Source organism: Bos javanicus, chromosome 17 (genome assembly GCF_032452875.1).
Source record: "Bos javanicus breed banteng chromosome 17, ARS-OSU_banteng_1.0, whole genome shotgun sequence".
NCBI lineage: Eukaryota > Metazoa > Chordata > Mammalia > Artiodactyla > Bovidae > Bos > Bos javanicus.
Genome location: NC_083884.1, coordinates 52,686,618 through 52,709,829, shown reverse-complemented (window position 1 = coordinate 52,709,829; position 23,212 = coordinate 52,686,618). Strand labels below are relative to the sequence as shown.

The 23,212-nt window shown below is 48.3% G+C and overlaps 1 protein-coding gene and 1 non-coding gene across 4 annotated transcripts in view; both read right to left on the bottom strand.

The window, feature by feature from the left end:
• Nucleotides 1–16,336, bottom strand: part of RILPL1 (Rab interacting lysosomal protein like 1) — a 42,703-nt gene extending 26,367 nt beyond the window's left edge. Inside the window, exons 1-2 of one of the 3 annotated variants that reach the window (XM_061384599.1) lie at nt 15,513–16,336; nt 7,938–8,088 (exon numbers count right to left, since the gene is read on the bottom strand). In XM_061384599.1, coding sequence (XP_061240583.1) covers nt 7,938–8,088; nt 15,513–15,821 — 460 coding nt within the window. In that variant the 5' untranslated portion in view covers nt 15,822–16,336. The remainder of the gene's footprint in view (nt 1–7,937; nt 8,089–15,512) is intronic. The other 2 variants (XM_061384600.1, XM_061384598.1) reach the window with 2 other exon arrangements.
• Nucleotides 16,337–21,939: 5,603 nt separating this feature from the next.
• Nucleotides 21,940–22,012, bottom strand: TRNAG-CCC (transfer RNA glycine (anticodon CCC)). The gene has a single exon. It is a non-coding gene; the product is annotated as a tRNA-Gly (tRNA).
• Nucleotides 22,013–23,212: the final 1,200 nt, after the last annotated feature.

Here is a 23,212-nt window from a genome sequence, read left to right as displayed (position 1 = left end):
GTTCTGGGCACTGGGTATCCCTCTCTCAAAACTCCTGGGCAACTGATGTGAGGCAGGACCTGGGCCTGGGGTAGTGGAACAAGAAGACATGACTAACATTTCCAGAAAAACCACACCTTAGACACAATGCTAGAGCGAGTGTGTGTGTGTATCTCTGTCTGCGTAGGGGAGGGGGTTCTGAAATCTGGTGCAGGCAGAATCTGTGAAAAATCCACAAAAACATTTGCTGTCTTCTCTCTGAGCCCCCATCCTGCAAAACCCCAGGGCAGGAGTATCAGGGGCTTAGCTCAATCAATTTAATCCTTGGCGGGTACATTCCACTCTGAGGAATCAGATGAGTAGAACTCAAGTGGGATGGAGGCAGGGAAGCATGAAGTCCAGAGAAAGGAAATCTGTATTTGGGACCCACCTACATCTGAGTTCCCCAACCAGGGACTGAACCTAGGCCACCAGAGTGAAAGCAGCCCATCCTAACCACTGGACCACCAGGGAATTCCCAAAGAAAGGATTTTTGTTTTTGGCCACACCACATGGCTTGCAGGATCTGTTCCCAGGCTGGGGGTTGAACCCGGGCCATGGCAGTGAATGTCCAGAATCTTAACCACTAGCCACCAGGGAACTCGCCATCCATCACCTTCATGGGTGTTGGTGGCTGTAGGATGGAGCAGTCAGAGAACACATGGTCAAGGGCTGGGAGTCTGGGGCTAGGCTACTTGGACTCATTCGCAGCTGACCTGGTGCCTGTTTTCTGACTTGCAAATGGGGGTCATGTGGTGGCCCCATCTCGGGGACTCTTGTGAGGCTGCCTCTGTTAATCTACGTGAAGTACTCACAACAGGCCTGGCCCAGAGTGAGTGTCTCCAAGTGTCATTTTATCTATAAAAGAGAAATACCAGTTCTCCCTGCTCCAAACGCTCTGCTAAGACACAGTCCGAGAGTGCTGGAGAAGTGGTTTGAAAAACTATAAGGTTAAGTGTTTTGAAGAGATTCACAGACATAGGTAAAAGCCGGGAGTTGTGTTGTTACTCCCTCAGTCGTGTCCAACTTTTTGTGACCCCGTGGACTGTAGCCTGCCAGACTCCTCTGCCCAGGGAATTTCCCAGGCAAGAATACTGGAGTGGGTTGTCATTTCCTTCTCCAGGGGATCTTCCCAACCCAGGGATCCAACCTGTGTCTCCTGTGCCTCCTGCCTTGGTAAAGGCTTCTTTACCATCTGAGCAATTATTTAAGTCACCCAGCAATTCAAGACTCTGGGAGCTAAATTAACGAGACATTCAGGGGACTTCCCTGGCTCTCCAGTGGCTAAGACTCCATATTCCCAATGCAGGGGGCCTGGGTTTGATCCCTGGTCAAGGAACTAGATCCTACATGCCGCAACTAAAAATCCTGCATGCTGCAATGAATATTGAAGATCCCAAAGGCTGAAACTAAGACCCAGTGCACCCAAATAAATAAGTAAATAAAAATATTTAAAAAAAGAAACTGCACCCTTGTGCCCAAGGGTAGGGAGACTCTTAGGTGTAACTTACACTCCAGAGCTCACTGCCCTGCATGGACTTTATTTGGATTCCTCCTTTCCCTGTCCTGATCCCTCCACTTCCCCCAATAGTCTTGTCTAGGGGGGACGTCCTTAATAAATCACCTGCAGAGGAACATCCTCGTCTCAGGGTCTCCTTATAGAAGATGCTGATATAAACAGAGCTTAGCTCACTCTATCCTCAGAATACTTTACAAAGTAGGAATCCTGCTGTTCCCACTGTACAGTTGAAACTGCGGTGCACAGTAGCTAGTGAACTTACACAAGGTCACACAGCTGAGGAGCGGCACTACCAGGATTCAGGATTTAGGCACTGTTCAGGATTCTAGACAGCGTATTAATAAGCAGAGACATCACCTTCCCAACAAAGGTCCATCTAGTCAATGCTATAGTTTTTCCAGTAGTCATGTATGGATGTGAGAGTTGGACCATAAAGAAGGCTGAGCGCCAAAGAAGTAATGCTTTCAAACTGTGGTGCTGGAGAAGACTCTTGAGAGTCCCTTGGACTGCAAGGAGATCAAACCAGTCAATCCTAAAGGAAAGCAACCCTGAACATTCATTGGAAGGACTGATGTTGAAGATGAAGCTCCAATACTTTGGTCACCTGATGCGAAGGTCCGACTCATTGGAAAAGACTCTGATGCTGGGAAAGAGTGAAAGCAAAAGGAGAAGGGGGGCCGCAGAGGATGAGATGGTTAGACAGCATCACTGACTCAATGGACGTGAACTTGAGCAAACTCTGGGAGACAGCGGAGGACACAGGAGCCTGGTGTGCTGCAGTCCATGGGGTCGCAAAGAGTCAGCACGACTTAGCAACTGAACAACGACAACCAGGATTGAAACTCAGGTAGCCTGGCTCCAGGGTCCACACTCTCGCAACCACTTTATCACCCCTCAAAGTGCTCTATGTAAAATACACATCAGCCGTCAACGGATGGGTGGATCAACAAAGTGTGGTCTACCCATACAATGGGATATTATTCTGCCTTAAAAAGGAAGGAAATTCTGACACATACAACACGGAGGAAAGTCAAGGACATTTACGCTCAGTCAAGGACATTTATGCTCAGTGAAGTAAACCAGTCACAAAAAGGCAGATATCGCATGATTCAATTTCTATGAGATACCTGGAGTAGTCAAAATTATAGAGACAGAAAGTAGAATGCCAGTTGCCAGGGGCTAGGGGAGGGAGGCATGGAGAGTTATCATTTAACGGGACAGAGTTTTAGATCTGCAAGATGAGATGAGTTCTGGAGTTCGGCTGCACAATGTGAATGTACTAGACCCAGCTGAATTGTATACTGGGTAAGATGGTTAAGATGATAAATATTATGTACAGATTACTACAACAAAACATATATAAGACTTTCCTGGTGGTGCAGTGGATAAGAATCCACCTGCCAATGCAGGCGACACAGGTTCAATCCCCGGTCTGGGAAGATCCCACCTGCCACGGAGTAACTAAGCCCGCGTGCCACAACTGCTTACTGAGCCCAAGCTCTAGGGCCTGCAAGCCACAACTACTGAGCCGGCATTCCTAGAGCCTGTGCTCCACAACAAGAGTAGCCCCCATTCAGAGCAACTAGAGAAAGCCCTAGCACAGCACTGAAGACCCAGCGCAGTCAAAAACAAATGAATAAAAATAAAACATATATGTATATTGCAGAAGGAAATGGCAACCCATTCCAGTACTCTTGCCTGGAAAATCCCTTGGACAGAGGAGCCGGGTGGGCTACAGTCCATGGGGTCACAAAGAGTCGGACACAATTTAGCAACTAAATATCGACAACAACATATAATATAACATTCAGTTCAGTTCAGTCCCTCAGTTGTGTCTGACTCTTTTCGACCCCATGAATCGCAGCACTTCAGGCCTCCTTGTCCATCACCCAGAGTTCACCCAGACTCACGTCCATCGAGTCAGTGATGCCATCCAGCCATCTCATCCTCTGGCGTCCCCTTCTCCTCCTGCCCCCAATCCCTCCCAGCATCAGAGTCTTTTCCAATGAGTCAACTCTTCGCATCAGGTGGCCAAAGTACTGGAGTTTCAGCTTTAGCATCATTCCTTCCAAAGAAATCCCAGGGCTGATCTCCTTCAGAATGGACTGATTGGATCTCCTTGCAGTCCAAGGGACTCTCAAGAGTCTGCTCCAACACCACAGTTCAAAAGCATGAATTCTTTGGTGCTCAGCTTTCTTCACAGTTCAACTTTCACATCCATACATGACCACTGGAAAAACCATAGCCTTGACTAGACGGACCTTTGTTGGCAAAGTAATGTCTCTGCTTTTCAATATGCTATCCAGGTTGGTCGTAACTTTTCTTCCAAAGAGTAAGCGTCTTTTAATTTCATGTCTGCAGTCACCATCTGCAGTGATTATACATAAATAAATAAACTACCAAATTTCAAAGACTTAATATGAAAAAAATGCAAAATATCCTATGGATAATTATTGATTTGGCTGTATCATGCAGTTTGCAGGATCTTGGTTCCCTGACTAGTACTGAACCCAGACCCTTGGCAGTGAAAGCGTGCAGTCCTGAGCACTGGACCACCTTGGAATTCCTCTACTGATGATTTTTTAAATTGATAACATGTTGAAGGATGATACCTTGGGCCTATTGGTTTAAATTGGAATTACTTTCACCTTTTTACTTTTTTAAATGCCACCCGTAGAAAAATTATAGTCATATCTGTGACTTGCCTACAGTTTTTGGTAAAAGGTAAAAGATGTCTCAGCTTCCCTTCAGACAATGGCTAAGTGGTCAGTCTTCAGCCTCTCCTAGTGACAAGAGTTGTTTGTCCAGAGCCCAGGAGTTTTTCTCCAGAGGCCTGAGCATATTTTTGTTCCCCCACCCCCCATCGCTTCCATATCTGTAATTCATCTCAGCATGTGCTAACTAGTAGTTTCCAAGTGCTGACAGGACGGTTTCCAAATACAAGAGGCAGTGAAGTGCTTTTTCACCTGGAGACTTTCGGGGAGCTGGAGACGAGAGACTGGCGGGTGCTCTGAGCCCAGCGCCCAGTATCGATGGCTGGGAAAGCACCACTGTTCCAGGCGGGTTGGCTCTTATTTTTGTTTTGCTTTTCGTTTTTAATTACTTTATTTATTTATTTTTGGCTGAGCCGGGTCTTCTGGCTGTGTGGGCTTTTCTCTAGTAGCAGTGAGCGGGGGCTCCTCTCCAGTTGTGCTGCTTGGGCTTCTCACTGCGGTGGCTTCTCTCGTTGCAGAGCACAGGCTTCAGTCGCCGCAGGGCATGAGCTCAACAGTTGCAGCTCCCAGGCTCTAAAGCACAGACTGGGCAGTTGTGGCTTAGCTGCTCTGTAGCATGTGGGATCTTCCTGGATCAGGGATGGAACCTGTGTCTCCCAAATTGGTAGGTGGATTCTTTATCCCTGAGCCGACAGGGAAGCCCTCTTTTTTCTTTTCATAGTGTTTTTTAAAAATTATTTTTTGGCTGCCCTGCGCGGCATGTGGGATCTTCGTTCCGCAACTAGGACTCGAACCCACACCCCTGGCCATGGAAGCCAGAGTCTCAACCACTGCACCGCCAGGCAAGTTCCAGGGCCGGCTCTTCTAAGCAGGCACCCCACCCCCTCATCCCCTATATCTCTAGTTTGCCCCAAGTGATGCCCGACACATAGTCTAACTTCATGGGGGCACCTCTCCCCAGGAACCCTCTGTCCTGTGTCTGTTCCTCTCCAAGGTGGAAGAAATGCTCTTGTCCCTGTTATGTTCCCATAGCTTCCTGTGCAAAATAAAAATAACCGTGAGAGGCATGCCTGGCATCCGCCCAGTTTCTCCACTTGGGTGGGGGCTGCAGCCGTGCAGAACACCCAAGCCTCCCTGAGCTCAGCCCTGGGAGCTGGACCCACGTGAGATGCCAATTAAGTGCGTCTCAGATGGCACCTGTGTGGGCTGTCTGATAAAGAGCCCAGCAGGGACGCAGAGAGCCGAGGCACAGCCCTCCCACACAGAGGGTGCCGCATATACACAGATGCAACGAGCCCCGAGAAAGCAGCTCCGGGTGTTGGGACCCACACCTGGCAGACCCGAGGCCTCTGGGGCATCACTGGGGCAGGCAGGGGAGTTCCCACATCATCCCTGGAGCCTACTGGGTGACCTCCAGAAATATCACAAACCAAAAGATGGCGAAGGGTGCCTCGTGAAGTCCAACAGTTACCACAGGCTGCAGCAAGTCCACTTGGAGGTATATACCTCTCAAAGCACCGCAAACAGGGACTTCCCTGGGGGGTCCCGTGGATAAGACTCCACGCTCCCAATGCAGGGGACCTCGGTTCCATCCCTGGTCGGGGAACTAAGAGCCCAAATGCCCCAGCTAGAGAAGCCTGAGTGCAGCAACGAAGACACAGGACAGCCACGATTTATTTAAAAGAAAACAAAAAACACCAAAAACATTATGTCCACATAAAACATATACCAGAACCTTCACAGTGGCATTCTTTACAACACCCGCAAGTTGGAAACTAGCCCGCGTCCGTCAGTGGAGGCATGGATAAAAACAAAACGTTGTCCAAACAGATAAGGGAATATTATTAAGCCATAAAGAGGAAGGCTGCACCCCCTCAGCCTGTTTTCCTCCTCTTTTTCAAAAAGGAGATTGGATAACAATAGCTCATAGTGACAATAGTTAAAAACTTTCAGCGTGTGGGCACCACGTACTATTTTAAGCAGTTTACATGTATTAATTCATTTAATCCTCACAACAATCTGATGACAGAGACAGGGTTATCTGCCCCATTTTCACATGGGGCACTTAGGCACACCAAGGTCAAATGACTTGAGCAAGGTCACTCAGCAGGTAACTATCAGGTTAGGAATCACCCCTGGTTAGCACGCTTTGAGCACCAATGCTTATCACTGCTAAGACTTTTGTTTTCACTGCACCGTTCATGTCTCAACAAAGGAAACCCATGGACAAGAGGACGGCAGCACCTGGATCAAACATTTCCTTTCTCCTTGGTCCCTATGGTCCTTATACAGTGCGGTACTTTATACTCACGAGAGTTGTAACCTCTGAACTTCAGGTCTCCTCCCTGGAAGTCCATTCCCCTTCATAACAAACATGAGGAGGGGTTTGTGTCAGGACCCAAGGAGTTTACTCAGACTAAAGAGATGGCTCTAGGACTTCCCTGGTGGTCCAGTGGCTAAGACTTCAAGCTCCTAATGCAGGGGGCCCAGGTTTGATCCCTTTTCAGGGGACTAGATTAGACATGCTACAACTAAGAGTTTGCCTGCTGTAACTAAAGATCTCAAATGCCCTAAGCTGAAGCAGCTCATCAGGGACCAGACCAAATCTTCCTGTGTTTGCTTCCCCAGCACCAGCAGAGGGCCTGGAGTGAAGGTTCTAGATAACTGTTAATGAGATCAATGACAGCTGGGGTGCTCCAGCGCCATTAAGATCTGGGTGGCCATCCCGGCTTGCTCATTGTTAAACGTGTGCCCATGACATGTACATCAAATCTCTTCCTAGCACATTCAGAATAAAATCCAAACCTAGGTCTCTAAGGGGCTATGTGATCTGATCGCTGCTGGCCCCTCTGACTTCATCTTTAACCACCTTTGGCCTTCTGTGATGCTGGTCTGTGATGCTGGTCTCCTTGGCTTTCCATAAACAGTCATGCCCGAGGGCCTTCGTACCTGCTTTCCCCTCAAGATATTTGCATGGCTCGCTCCATGACTTAACTAGGGCTCAGATGTCACCTCATTAGAGAGGCCCTCCTTGATCACTGTATCTAAAAAAGCTCCTCACCAAGTCAACTCTATCATATTCCACCCACCTTCCTTTTCAGTTCTTCCACAACGTGGGTCAGAATCAGGACTGTGCTATCTGTTTACATATTTATCATCTATCTCTTCTGCACTAGAACATAAGCTTCACGAGGGCTGGGGCTTTGTCTTGTCCAAGATGTATCCCCAGTGCCTGGAAAAGAGTCTGGAGAAGTGAGGAACCTCTAACAATTTATTAAATGAACTGCTCAGTTTCATCACCTGTAAACCAGACTACACAATTTCTCTCGGGCAGAGTGATGGCGGGAACGGCTTCCCCGGTGGCACAGTGGTAAATAACCCGCCTGACAATGCAAGAGACACAGGTTTGATCCCTGGTCTGGCAAGATCCCCTGAAGGAGAAAATGGCCACCCACTCCAGTATTCCTGCCTCGGAAATCCCATGGACAGAGGAGCCTGGTGGGCTACAGTCCATGGGGTCACAAAGAGTCGGACGCGACTGAGCACGCACGCCTGGCATGTGATGGTGTAAATGCACGTGACATGAGACACAACGCTTGGGACCATCCTCAGGACTCACTGGTGATACTGGTGATGACGATGGGAAGTGCCTTTCCCCTCACCTCCCGTGCCAGCCCCTCCCTTACCTTCGTGTTTCTGGAACTCCTCCTCGGAGAAGCTGACGTCCTTGTGGGAGAGGTTGGTCATGAGCTGCTTGTTCTCCTCCTGCAGCTGGGCGATCTGAGAAAGGAGGTCTTGTGCTTCCCCTCGCCACACGTCCTCCACCAGCTCCAGCTCCTACAAGGGCGAGGGGCCAGTGTGAGTCACTCACTGCCTGCCCAGGGCAACAGCCTCACCCACCCTACCCCGACACTCAGGAGCAGCTCAGAGATGCTGGAGCTTTGGGGTTGTTCCCTTCTCCGCAAGAACCAGGCATCAGCAGGTGAGAAGTTCAGGCATCTCCAGCCTACAAGGCAACTTCACAAAAACTAGAAGACGCCCTTCCTCTGGGCAAAGCCCGCACTTACACTGTTAGGCCCCAGGCAGGTTAGAACTGCCCTGAAGACAACCAAGGCACCGGATCTGCACCTTTTAACAACCCAGACAGGAGACAGAGGATGGAGGGGCAGCCCCAGGTTACAGGGGCCTGAACGTACCTGCCCTCTAGGGAGGTCACATCCCTGATCCTCAGACAGACTTTCCATCCCAGCAGGACACACCTCTTTCCAAGAGACAGAGAGGGCTGCAAAGATCCCAAGGATGTTCCCTGGGCCCGAAGCTCCTAGTATACCTGAAACAGGCACCTCTTCAAGTAGCCTTGAGCAACTAACTTTAGAACTCTGAGCCTCAGCTTCCCTTAGCTGGGGAGCCCTAATATCAAGGCTCACAGTGAAGAAAACAAAAACACTAATTTGAAAAGATACATGCACCCTTCTGTTTACAGTAACATTATTTACAATCAAGATCTGGAAGCAACCTGAGTGTCCACTGATAGATGAGTGGATAAAGAAGATAAGGTCTATTTACACAATGGAATATTACTGAGCTTTAAAAAGAATGAAATCTTGCCATCTGTGACACCGATGGACCTAGAGGGTATGACGCTAAGTGGAATGAGATAGACAGAGAAAGACAAATACCACATGATTGCAGTTATTTGCAGAATCTACAAACAACATAGATACAGAGAACAAACAGGTGGTTGCCAGAAGGGAGGGGACTGGAAAGGGAGTGGAACACATGAGAGGGGTTAAGAGGTACAAACCTCCAGTTACAAAATAAATAAGCCACAGGGATGTAACACATAGCATAAGGAATACAGTCACTAGTATCGCAATAACTGCATGGGGACAGATGGTTACTAGACTTATCATGGAGATCGTTTCATAATATATGTAAATGTCAAATCGCTACACTGCACACTTGAGACTAATATATAATACTGTGTGTCAACTATGTTTCAGTAAAAAAAATTAAAGGCTTACTGGTTGAATGTGAGGATAAACAAGATGCCTATTAAATAATTTTGTGGATGGCTGTAATCAGAGAAATGCTGTAATCAGAGAAACAGATAATAACAAGTGTTGGCAAGGATGTGGAGAAACTGGAACCCTCCTGCATCACTGGTAAGAATGTAAAATGGTGCAACCACTGTGGAAAGCAGTCTGGCAGTTCCTCAGTAAGTTAGACATAGTTACCATATGACCCATCCATTCCACATGTAGGGTCTGAGAAATGAAAACATGTGTCCACAGAGAAACATGTACACGAACCTTCACAGCAGCATTATTCATAATTGCCGAAAGGCAGAACCAACTCAAACATCCATCAGCTGATGAGCAGGTACATAAAATGTGGTGTATCCACACAACGGAATGTAATTCAGACAAAAGGAATGAAGCATTGACACAAGCTACAGCTTTGATGAACCTTGAAAATACGATGCTGAGCGAAAGCAGCCAGATGCAATTGGTCACTCAATGTGTAATTCCATTGATGGGAAATGTCCAAGATACAGATGGACACACAAAATCCACAGATACAGAAAGTATACTGGCAGCTTGGCAGGGGCAGAAGGGTTGGTGGAGAATAAGGAACGACTGTTAATGGGCCTGGGTTTTCTTTCTGGAGTAATAAAAATGTTCTAAAACTGATTGTAACACAAGTCTGGGAAAAAAACTAAAAAAAACATTGAATTGTATGCTCTGAATGGGTGAACTGTATGGCATGTGAATTATATTCAATAAAGCTGTTGCCAAAAAAACAAGTATTTTGTAAAACCATTAACTGTATAGAATGCTTGCTTAAAGCATGGATACTGGAGCCTGTTGACCTGAGCATGAATTTAATTTCTGCCACTTACTAGCTGATCTTGGACAAGTTATTCAATCTTTGGGTGCCTTGGAAATGAGGAAGATAGTGTAATATCTACCCTGCAGGTTTTCATGAGGATTAAATGGTTAATATAGGTAGATATTTGGAATTGTGCCCAGTACCCAGAAAATGCTAAACATGTTTGTTGATTTCTGGTCCTCCTACAACCCATTCCAAGCCAGCCCAGGTGGCCAGATGTCAGCATCGCCTCCGTTCATCTTTCAAATAAGTTCCTAAATCCCATCGCCTTCATCAGGAAGCCTGCTGAACTTGGGAAATGAGAGGTAATAACTTAAGTATTCAGACAGCTGGTTCAAGGTCACCAAGGGAGGTGAAGCGTGGGGCCAAAGGGCAGAAGCAGTGATTGAAAAAAGATGGAGCGACCATAGGACCTTCCCACATGCAGGTATGGACTAGAAGTAGAGTCAGGCTCCTCCTGCCCCAGTCCTCTCTGCTCCCACCTGACAAAGGCTGGGCACACAGAGGGCCCCAGTGCTATCAGCCTATCAGTCAAGTGTAAATGGCTGGAGGAGGCAGAACAACGCCCCCCAGAGATGTGCACAACCTCATCTCCCTGGAACCTGAGAATATGTGACCTTGTGCAGCAAAAGGGACCCTGAGATGGGGAGATGCTCCTGGGTTATCAAAGGTGGACCCAATGTAATCACAAGGGCCCTTAAACATGAAAGAGGGAGGCAGGAAGGGCAGAATCAGAGATGAATGATGGGGGGACTTCCCTAGTGATCCAGTGGTTAAGATTCCACAATCCCACTGCAGGGGCGCGGGTTCAATCCCTGGTCAGAAAACTAAGATCCCACATACAATGTGGTGACAGAAGCAGAGATCAGAGTCAGAGATTTGACGATGCCACACTACTGACTCTGAAGATGGAGAAAGGGGCCACAAGCCAAGGGATGCAGGTGGCCCCCAGGAGCTGGAAAAGGCCAGGATTCTCCCCTAAAGTTGCCAGAGGGAATGAATTTCCTGACACCTGTTTTTAACCCAAGTGAGACTCCTTTCCGACTTCTGACCTCCAGAATTTTATCCAGTATTCTTCATATTGATATTATTCATAGTATCATATTATCCAATGTGATAATAAATTTGTGTTTCGAGTCAGTAAGGCTGTGGAAATTAGCTACAGTAGCACTAGATGAATACAATTTATCTATTATCCCTCAGTTCTTTTTTTTTTATTCTTCTCTCAGTGAGCTGAACTTGATGCTGGGGGAGCTGGTTCTTGCCCCTGAGCTGATCAAGGACAATTTGATCTTGCCTCCACACCAGCTAAAAAGGCTTTTCCAGGAAGTGGCCCCTGACTGATCATCTCCTTCACCTTTTCTTGACACTGTTTTCAAACTCCTTATGCCGGCCCATGAGGCCCAGAGTTATCAGATCCCTGTACCTCCCTGAGGGATTCCCAGTTGGCTCAGTGGTAAAGAACTTGCCTGCCAATGCAGGAGGTACAAAAGATGCGGGTTCAACCCCTGGGTTGGGAAGATCCCCAGAAGGAAATGGCAACCCACTCCAGTATTCTTGCCTGGGAAATCCCAAGAACAGAGGAGCCTGGCTGCTACAGTCCATGGGGTTGCAAAGAGCTGGACACAACTGAGCCACCAAACAATGTCTCCCTGACCTCTTCCTCACTTGCTCTGCTCTCGTCATACCAGCCTTCTTTGCATTCCATGCACACACCAACCTCCTACCTCAGGGCCTTTGCACTTGCTGCACTTCCTGCCCAGAACGCCCCTCCCCCAGATCTCCCTATGGCTGGTACCTACCCTTCATTGGATCTCAGCTCAGATGGCACTTCTCAGGGAAAGCATTCCTGACTGCTCCATCTATGAGACCCCAATGCTGACCAGTCTCTTTTATATTTCCCCATTTTATCTTCTTCTATCTTCTATCTATCTTCTATCCAGCACTTATGATAAGCTGAAATGTTTTAAACTGTAAAAAAAAATCTATCTCCTCACGCTAGAATCATATCATTCTATTAGAGTAGCCATTAGTCATGTGTCTACTGAGTACTTGGAATGCGCTGGTCTCAACTGAAACATGCAGTGAGGGTTAAACATTCACCGAATTTCAAAGACATGGTAGGAAAAAAAGAATGCAGAATACCTTATTAATAATATTTTGGTAACTGTGTGGTGATGGATGTTAACTGACCTTAGGTGGTAATCATTTTACAATACACACATATATCAAAGCATAATGCTGTACACCTAAAATAGTGTTATCTGTCAATCACATCTCAATAAAAAGTACCTTTACATTGATTACATGTTGAAATAACATTTTGGAAAGCCTGGTTTGGTATGTTATTAAAATTAACTTCATCTGAGGAATTTCCTGGTTGTCCAGCGGTTAGGACTAGGTATTTTCATTGTTCTGGGCCCAGATTCAATCCCTGGTCAGGGAGTTAAGAATCCGCAAGCCACAGGTGAGGTTAAAAAAAAAAACGTTAACCTTACCTATGTCTTTGTATCAACGTGACACACCACATTTATTTCTACGGAACAACACTGCACTAGAAAGTCAAACCCCTGAAGACAAAGACCTCATCTCTTGTGGTCACCACTGTGGCCCAGAACAGTGCCTGGCACTTTGTAGGTACTCCATAAATATATCTGTCGAATGAATAAATAACGTATGCTATTTACATGATATGCACCTGCCACTGCTTTCTAAAGTCTCTCTCTGTGTTTTCCCGTCTTCCCTGTTATGCACTCGCTGCTGAGATGAGGACCTGGTCTTCCTTTCCTTTGCATCACCTGTGTTACCTGGGAAGGCACTGTGCAAGCTGTGGTCAGTCAGCGGGGTTGCAGACTGAGCAACCAGGCAGTACCTGGTAAGACTGTGGCCCAGGTCTAAGTGATGAACAGAACTGAGTCTTTTGGAGGTCTTTTGGAAGGAGGAGTAGAAGAGAGGGTGCAGGCTTTACTGGAGCCATATTTGCTTTGTTTTTATTTTTTTGACTGCGCCATGTAGGATGCAGGATCTTAGTTCCCCAAGCAGGAATCAAACTGGTGTCCCCTGCATTGGGAGCTTGGAGTCTTAACCACCAGATCACCCGGGAAGTCCCTGGAGCCAGTTGAAAGAGAGAGAAGGAAGAAAGGAAAGAAGGGAGGGAAGGAGGGAGGCAGAAAAGGTGGGAGGCAGGAATGAACAGACAGACAGATAAGATCAAGGACATGCTAAGAAGATTTTTGTGGAAATAACACCTTGAAGATCCTTTGAGGCTTATGAGGGGGTGGGCATGGGGTGGAGGAGGGAATAAGAGGAGTCTCTCTTGATCTCAAGAATATGAAGTAAAGGGGACTGGAGCTGGGATGGGAGAAAAAAGGATTTTGTCCTCCAAATTATAAAAGATCATCCTCAGTGTTTACAAACGAGCCCTGGCTCTGAACACACTGGTGTTTACTTCCTGGCCAATAGCACTCCAGAAGTGACAAGTGCAGCTGGCTGGGAATTCCACCTGACTCCAGGCCCAGTGGCCTCCGATGGCTCCCAAGGGTGTCTCCCAGCCCAGGTGCAGCAGAACTTAAAATGCCAAGGATGGGGACACAGGTGCCAGGACTTGTGTGACTTGGGCTAAAGGCCCTTAGTCCTTGTCAGTAAGAAGCAGTTTGTACGTGAGCATCTCAAGGTGCCTTCCTTCCTCGACCTTTTGGGAGAGATGGAAAGTGTAGGAGTCCGGGTACCTAGGGTGGGGGAAACATTTCCAACATCAGCCTAAGAGAACTCTGTGAAATCCCCTCCTGACCCCAAAACAAAAGTCAACACTTGGCGAAGCCCTCAAAATGGGCCAGGTTTTGTCCAGAGCACCATAACCCTATGAGATGGGTATCATCAATATTGTATTTCCCTATCATATAGCCTATTATTAATATTTCCTATTATTAATATTTCCCCACTGTATAACCCAGAAGCTGAGGCACAGAGAGGTGAGGTGATTTGCCCAGGGTCACACAGCGCGTGAGTGACAGCACTTTAAACCAGGCTATCTAACTCCAAAGGCCCTGGGAATCTTGACTTTAATTACAGGGCAGGGGACATTTTCAAGCTCCCTGTGAGATCTTGTCTAAGGTCCCTGTCTAAGGCTTGGGAGCTTGAATTTCCTACCTGACCTCAGGACTCAAGGACCTCTGAGGACAAACACAATCACACCTCCAAAACATGAGTACTTTGAATCACCCAGGGATCTGCCCTTAAGGTTAAGACTGTGAACACAGCCCAGGCTCTCTTCCTTGAAAAGACACAGACCTCAAAGCACACAGTAGGTTGATGGCTGGCCAGAGAGTTTCAGAGAGGCCAAGGGTATTTTCCCGAGGACACACAGCGAGTCAGAGTCTGCTCAGACACCCTGATCCTCCAAGGAGAAGCGTTTCCTCTCATTCTCAGTCTCAAGGATCTGCCAGGAGCCTCCCTGGGCTGAGGTTGGGACAGGAAACCACAGGTCTCCCACTTCCTTTTCCCCGGTCACCTCATGTGGACTGCGAGGAGTCCCTGATTCATGAGCCCAGAAGGATCCTTGGTCACAAGCAGAGGCTGAGCCTTAAAGGCACCCCAAATCATCTTTCTCCAATTCAAAGAGGGTGGGGAAGAGACACTAGAATTATCTCCATGAGGGCTGGGAGTCTCAGCACTAACTTGGGACAAATCCCTCCACGCGGATCCTCAGTTTCTTCATCTGTAAAATGAAGGGAATTATCCCTACCTCACAGAGTAAAGTCAAGGTGGGGAAACCAACCTAGGTTAATAAACTCGAAGGAACTCTGGAGAGTCATTGGCAATCAAGAGCCCAGAGACTGAGGGTCAATGAACTCGGTGGCTGGAGGTCCCATCCCCTTGGCTCTGAAAAGGTCTGGAGTACTATGAAGAAAGGAGCCCTGTGTCACACCTTCTGGGTAGCACTGAAAGGTAGGGGCGCTTATTTCATTTCTGGAAAAGAATAATATTATCTAAGCACTTTAGATACTATTCCATTTAATTCTTATAAGGCGGGTCCTATTCCTATCGCCATTTGATATGTGAGGAAATGAAGCACAGAGAGGTGAAATAACTTACTCAAGGTCACACAGCTATTAAATGGTAAAGGTGGGGTTGGAACTCAGGTTTGACTCCAACCAACTACCCTTAATCTCTGTGGGTGGTACATGCCAGGTGCCCAGGCTGGGTAAGAGAGGGCCAGGGGCCTCGCTCCTTCCCTCATCCAGTAGGATCTTCTCTCATCTATTCCCTGTATACACGTACGTGTGCACCTACAGAACCCCAGTGCTGAAGGGCCCCCTAGGTCCCAGCGGCCCCACTGCCCGGATGGGCAGACTGAGGCTACCTCCCACCTTCTGGTGCTTGCGCTCCTTCTCGATGCGGTCCATCCTTTCCAGTCGCAGTCGGTCCAGCTCGAGGCGCAGCTCGTCCAGTTCGGGAGCGACGTGGTGGCGGCTGACGAGCACCTCCAGGATCTCCAAGACACGCACGACCTTGGGCATGAGGCGCGCGATGGCCTCGCAGCCGTGCTGGTCGATGACCCGCTCGAACTCGTGGCCCACGAGCGACGCGATGTCGTACACGTCCATGACCGTCAGCTCCGCCACGTTCTTCTCCAGCGCCGACTCGGCCGCCAGCGCCGACCCCCGGTCCTCCTCCATGGCCCCCCCGCCCAGCCTCTCCCCTACCCCGCAAACTAGTGCAACTCCCAAACTTGCCGCTGTCGAGGGCAGCGCCGGGGCCGGGCCCACCTTTCGCCGCCGCAGCCGGCCGGCGCTTAGCTGGCCCTCGGGCGAGGGCGCACCTGGCAGGCGGCGGGCGTCGGCATGGGCGGAGGCGGTGGGCCGGGAGCCGGAGGTGAGCGATCAGGGTGCGGGTCTCGGCGCCCGGATCGGCCCGGAGCCTGCTCCCCAGTGAGGGGAGGAGGCGGCGGCGGCGGCGGCGAGGAAGGCGCGCGCGTGCGCAGGCCCGCGGCGCCTCCCAAGTTGGGAATCCGAGTTGGGCGCAATGGAGGCGCGGGGTCTGGCTGGAGAGGGGGCTACGCTGCCCTCTCGCAAGCAGTCCTCGCCCGAGGGCTCGCTCCCTCGCCCTGGGCCTGAGAAGGAAGGGCGGCCGCGGCTCCTCCGGGAAACTTTGGCGGCGGCGACGCCGGCTGACCAGCTCCCCCCGCGGGGATGCCGCGCGCCCCGCCCCGATCCCGGCCTGGAGAGGGGCGCGCCCGGCTGCCGCCGCCCGAGGGCGCCCTGGGGTCCCCGCGGGCACCACACCCCCACCCTCCGACTCTGCAGCCCCCCGCGCCGCTCCCGCCGCTCCACCCGCGGGACCTTCCTTCCCCGCCTCCAGCCGGCGCCCCCAGCGCGTCCGGAGGCACCACCCCCGCCTCCAGCGCGGTCCTAGCTCCTCCTCTCCCAATCCCGTCGCGGAGGGGTCGAGACTAGCCCAGAGGAGAAGCAAGGTGGGTGGTGGGGTGCGGAGCCGGTGGGACTGCGGGTCGCAGATCTCTTGGGACCACTCACAGCGCCGGGAGGCCACTCTGCGTTGCAGAGAAATGGAGGGCTCAGGAGGTGGACTCCGGGATGCGGCCCATCCCGGGAAAGCGTCGAGGACCCCGCGCCTCGCCTATCCTCCCCACCGACCGGGTCAGCGGGCGGACCTGGCGGCGCCGGGCCCTGAGCTTCAGAAGAGGCACCCAGGAGAGGGACAGAAAGATCGAGGGGTTCTCTGGTCCCTAAGCCTCCGGGCTGCCCCGCTTGCCGGCCAGCCACATCCGTTAGCGGCTCTTTGTGACACCTACACCACTTCACAGAGGCGGTGAGAACAGGGTTTGAATTTCAGCTTTCTTGTCACAAGCCCCCTGTTCTTTTGACCTGGCTGAATCTGCTAGTCCATCAGACCATCCTTCCTCGCCCAGGTGAGCCTTCCCGGAAGCCACAACCCCATCCTTCACACCCCCTCCTCTGCATCCCCACATCCCATCTCGTACTCCTATAAAGCTGCTCTTAACACAGTGAGTTTTGACCAAGGTTACACTTATTTCCCTCTTCAGAGCTCCTTGAAGTCAGAAAAAACCCTGAACGCCATTGTAGCTGTAAAGTGCACCCCAACTTGACACACGTTATTTAAAACTAAAAATGCTTAAAGTTTATGTAAATATATATATATAATTTTTATGTATTTATTTTTGACTGTGCCTGGTCCTTGTTGCTGCATGGGCTTTTCTCTAGTTGCAGTGCGCAGGCTTCTCTTGTTGTGAAGCACAGGCTCTAGGGTGCCCAGGCTTCAGTAGTTGTGGTACATGGGCTCAGTGGTTGCAGCCTCCTGGCTCTAGAGCACAGGCTCAGCAGTTGTGGCGCACCGGCTTCATTGCTCCGCAGCATGTCGGATCTTCCTGGATCAGGGATTGAACCTGTGTATCCTGCATTGGCAGGCGGATTCTTTACCACTGAGCCACCAGGGAAACTCTAAAAATGTTTAGTTTAAAATATATTGAGCATTTGCTTTATATTTAGTTTAAAAGTAGTGTTTATCATGTGTCAGGCATTATTCCAGGTACTTTACAAATATTTCCTAACTTACTACTTCTTAAAGTGTGGCCTCATGACCGTCAGGGTTCCTCAACACCCAAAGGGTCTCTTTCAGGTCCCTTTGCTAGCTATACATCAATGACAGGCTGCATCTTCTTCCTATAGGTAATACAAATCAGCATATCATGATTGACTGAATGTGCAGATACAGATCTTAGGGGCTAGCTCTCTGATAATGAGCTAGATTTTGAAGAGATTTGCAAAAATATGGAACAATGTCACTGTCCTCAGCACTTGTTTGTTTTGGAGCATAGTTAATTTTTATCGAAAAAATTCATGCTAACATGTCATGTGTCTGTTTTAAATTAATCAGTGTTTTTTAAAAACAGCTTAAATTTCTAGTTACAGTAGATATCAATAGATGTAACATTTTAACAAGGTCTCTTTAAGGTCTTCAACAGTTCTTAAGAGTCCCTGAGAGGGAAAAGTTTGAGAACTGCTGCCTTACTACTTCCTAAGAAGTATTGTACTCTACAACAGAGGAAACTGAGACACAGAGAAGTCAAATCACTTGCCCGAGGTCAGACAAGCTGGTAAGTGTTAAAGCCGGGGTCAGATCTGTGCACAGCATCCCAATAAAGTGGATCTATGATTTGTTGTTTAGTCACAAAGTCTTGTCCGACTTTTTGTGAGTCCATGGACTGTAGCTGCCAGGCTCCTCTGTCTATGGGATTTCCCAGGCAAGAACACTGGAGTGGGTTGCCATTTCCTTCTCCAGGGGATCTTCCCAACCCAGGGATTGAATTCAAGTCTCCTGAGTTAGCTGGGGAGAAGGCAATGGCACCCCACTCCAGTACTCTTGCCTGGAAAATCCCATGGATGGAGGAGCCTGGTAGGCTGTAGTCCATGGGGTCGCTAGGAGTCAGGAATGAGTGAGCAACTTCACTTTCACGTTTCACTTTCTTGCATTGGAGAAGGAAATGGCAACCCACTTCAGTATTCTTGCCTGGAGAATCCCAGGGACAGAGGAGCCCAGTGGGCTGCTGTCTATGGGGTCGCACAGAGTTGGACACAACTGAAGCGACTTAGCAACGGCAGCAGCAGCGTTAGCTGGTGGATTCTTTACCATCTGGGCCACCTGGGAAGCTCTGATCTATGATTATCTCCACCCTAAATCAAGGACAGTGAGGAATAGGGAGGGACATTAAGTTCCTCTAGCTACTGTAACAAATTGCCACAAACTTGACTTCAAACAATAGAAACATTCTCTGACAGTTTGGGAAGCTGGAAATTTGAAGTCAAGGTGTGCTGCCTCTGATGGCTCTAGAGGAGGATCCATCCTTGCCTCTTCCAGCTGCTGGCTTGCATAGCTCGTGGCAGCATCACTCCAGTCTCTGCCTTTGTCTTCACACGGCCTTCTCTGTAGGTCTGATTTCTCTGTGTCTCTTACAAGAATACTTACAGGACTTCCCCGATGGCCCGCTGGTTAAGACTCAGCATTTCTACTGCAGAGGGCAAGGGTTTGATCCCTAGTGGGGAACTAAGATCCCACCCACATGCTGCTCAGAGCTGCAAAAAAGAAAAAAAAAGGAACAATTGTCTTAGATTTAGGACCTACCCACACAACCCAGAATGATCTCATCTTGAGATCCTTAATCACATCTCTACAGACACTTTTAAAAATAAGGTCACATTTACAGGTTCTGAAGATTAGGACGGAAACAACTTGTTTTTTGGGGGGATGAGTGTCAGGAGGCATGGCACCATTCAACTTGCCACAGGAGGTTAGGTAACTTGTTTAGGGGCCCACAGCTAGGAGGGATGGAGCTGAACCTGGTGTGCCCCCACGGTGAACTAAGAGATAAGTAATGGATGCTCAGACTGGGGCAACTTTGCCTTCCTCAAAGCAGGCAGCAAAGATGTACTGAGAATCTGCTGGGAGGGGACAAGGCTAGAGGAGCCACAGTGTCAGCCAGCAGCTTGAGCCTCAGGACCGGGACAGGAAGGGGATGGGAGAGTGGAGGAGATGGAAATGACTTTGCCACAACATGCCACAACTAAGACCCCAGGAAGGGAAAGGGGAGGCAGGAGTCCAGGGTGACCTGCCCCCGCCAGATGATGAGCCTGAGTTCTTCAGAGAATGTTTACAATCTTAAGTAGGGAGAGGCAGTTAAGCTTTGATGGTTAAGCTTCCAGTTCACTCTACATTCTAAGCTTGGTGCAGTCACTGACAGGGTGTGTGGCCTTGGGCAAGTCACATGACTCTTTGGGGCCTCAGCTTCCCACTCTGTAATATGGGGTCACAAAGGGTAATTGTGATTATTAAACAAAGAAGCATATGAGCCAGCCACACAAAGTTCTATAGAAAAACTAGATGAAGATGATGAAGATGAAAGAAACCTGGAGGCGGGAATTCCCTGCTGTCCAAAATTAGGACCCCATGCTTCCACTGCAGGAGTCCAGGTTTGATCCCTGGTCAGGGAACAAAGATCCCAAAAGCCATGTGGCATGGCCAAAAAAAAAAAAAAGGAAACCTGGGGAGATGTCTGGGTTGGGTGTAGACGTCCGGTTGACAGGCGGGGACCTGGAGCTGAAACTCAGGACTAGAGCAGTTGATGTGGTAAGACCAATATTGACATTCACTGATTCAATAAATATTTAGCTCTTAATAAATTGCCACTTTCACTGCTAAACCTGTGGGCTATGACAATATCTGAGAGACAGGATTACTGCTCTTGTGGGAAACAGATGGTAAACAAGTAAAACCAAAAATAAACTAATTTCAGATAGAACAAGAGAGGGTTGAGAAAGAGGAGGGGAATTAGCAAATTAGTGTGTCACAGGAACTAGATGTGTTAACACAATTCAATTTCAAAAAAGAGTTCCAGACACCATATTGTCTCACCTACAAATATTTTAATATGTATTTCTAAAACATAATGAAATGATAAATCTACAGTATCATGATCACACTTGAAAAAATTAATAATTTCTTCATATCAAGCATCCAATGTTTGAAATGTTGTTTCATGAGTTTATTTTTTAAGTTTGTTTAACTCAAGATCCAAATCATATCCACATATTCCAATTGGTTGATATGTCCTTTCGTCTCTTTAAATCCTCCTCCATCTCTTCTTTTTTCTCCTTCCCTTGAAATCAGTTTGATGATGAAACAGGATTGTTTGCCTTATAGCGATTCTCAGTCTAGATTCTGATAATTTTACCTCTGTAAAGCCCTTTAATATGTTTGTTCCCTGTCTTTTCTTTAGACTGGTGTTGGACTGAGAGGTTGATCTGATTTGAATTCAGTTTATCTGGTGGTAATGTGTTCTAGCATTTCCTTTTGTTAGGAAAGATTCTTTTTTGTTTAGATGTAAATCACCTGCAGTGATGCTGCTGCTGCTGCTAAGTCGCTTCAGTCGTGTCCGACTCTGCAACCCCATAGACAGCAGCCCACCAGGCTCCCCTGTCCCTGGGATTCTCCAGGCAAGAGTACTGGAGTGGGTTGCCATTTCCTTCTCCAATGCATGAAAATGAAAAGTGAAAGTGAAGTCGCTCAGTCGTGTCCGACTCCTAGCGACCCCATGGACTGTAGCCCACCAGGCTCCTCCGTCCATGGGATTTTCAAGGCAAGAGTACTGGAGTGGGGTGCCATTTGACCGACCCTTTTAATGTGTGCAATTCAGTAGTTTTTAGTAAGTATACAAAGTTGTGCAGGCATTATGCTTGTGTGCTAAGTCACTTCAGTCGTGTCTGACTATTTGTGACCCTGTGGACTGTAGCCCACCAGGCTCCTCTGTCCATGGGATTCTCCAGGCAAGAATACTGGAGGGAGTTGCCATGCCCTCCTCCAGGGGTTCTTCCCGACCCAAGGATTGACCCAGTGTCTCTTACGACTCCTGCATTGGCAGGCGGGTTCTTTATCACTAGTGCCACCTGGGAAGACCCACGACCACCCTGTAATCTCACATTTTCATTAACTGCCCCATAAAATCCTGTACCTATTAACAGTCAACCTCCATTCTCCTCTGCCCAAAGCCCCTGTTCACCACTAATCTGCTTTCTGGGTCTATAGATTTGTCTATTCTGAACGTTTCATATAAAGAATCATATACTATGTGACCTCATGTCTGACTTCTTTCACTTAGCATCATGTTTTTCAAAAATATTTCTATTTGTTTATTTATTTGGCTGTGCTTGGTTTTGGTTATGACATGCGGGATCTTTGATCTTTGTTGTGGCATTTAGTATCTAGTTCTCTGACCAGGGATCGAACCCAGACCCCCTGCATTGGGAGTGCAGAGTCTTAACCACTGGACCACCAGGGAAGTCCCTTTAACTCATTTAATCCCCACAAAAATTGTTTATTCCCATTTTACAGATGAAAAACTGAGACAAAGAATGATTCAGTGCCTCACCAAAGGTCATATAACAAACAAACCTACTGCATCAAATGTGAACTTGGACCCAGAATCAATTTCTGGTCCTCTTTTCCACCGCCCTCCCCTGCTCCCCAACTTGCCCCATCCAATCTATGCTCAGCCTCCTGACTCACACTCAAACAGAGCACATTTGTTCCCTGGGCTTCACACACATGGGCTGTGGTCTTCTCTTATTCCCTCCGTATCATATGATTCCATTTATTCAGAATGTCCGGAATAGGCAAATGCACAGAAAGCAGGTTGGTGGTCGCAGGGCTGCCCCACCTGGCACACGAAAGGTACTCACTCAATAGTTGAGCTTCCTGGTTGGATAAGGGCCTTTTCTCTTTTTCTACCTACCCTCTTCTGGAGCCTGGTTTATCTCAGAGAAACGAGGAGTTCTGTTCCTATGAAGTGATCTGAAGAAAAGTACTAACCACAGGCAAAACAACACAGAAGGTGGAAACAACCCAGGAGTCCACTGTGAGATGAATAAACAAAATGCGGTCCATCCATACAATGAGACAGGATTCCGCTATAAGAAGGGATGAAGCACCAACACAGGCTATGACACAGACAAACCTTAAAAACTCGAGGCTAGAGCCTTCCCTTGCGGTCCAGTGGCTAAGACTCGGCTCTCCCAGTGCAGGGGGTCTGGGTTCAATTCGATCTGGGTTCGATCTAGGATCGAACTAGACCCTAAATGCCGCAGTGACGATCAAAGATCTCACATGCCACTGCTAAGACCCAGCACAGCCAAATCAGTAAACAAAAAGAAATACATATTTTTGAAAAACATGATGCTAAGTGAAAGAAGTGAAAGAAGTCAAACCTGAGGTTACATAATATATAATTCCTTTATATGAAATGTTCAGAATAGACAAATCTATAGACCCGGAAAGGTTAGTGGTGACCGTGGGCTTCAGGCAGAGGAGCATGGAGGGTGACTGTTAATAGGTACAGGATTTTATGGGGCAGTTAATGAAAATGTGAGATTAGAGAGTGGCCATGGGTACAAATTCGATCCCTGGTTGGGGAACTAAGACTCCACATGGAAAAAAAAAAAAACAGATCAGAGGCTGGCACGTGGTAAGAGCTACATTAATG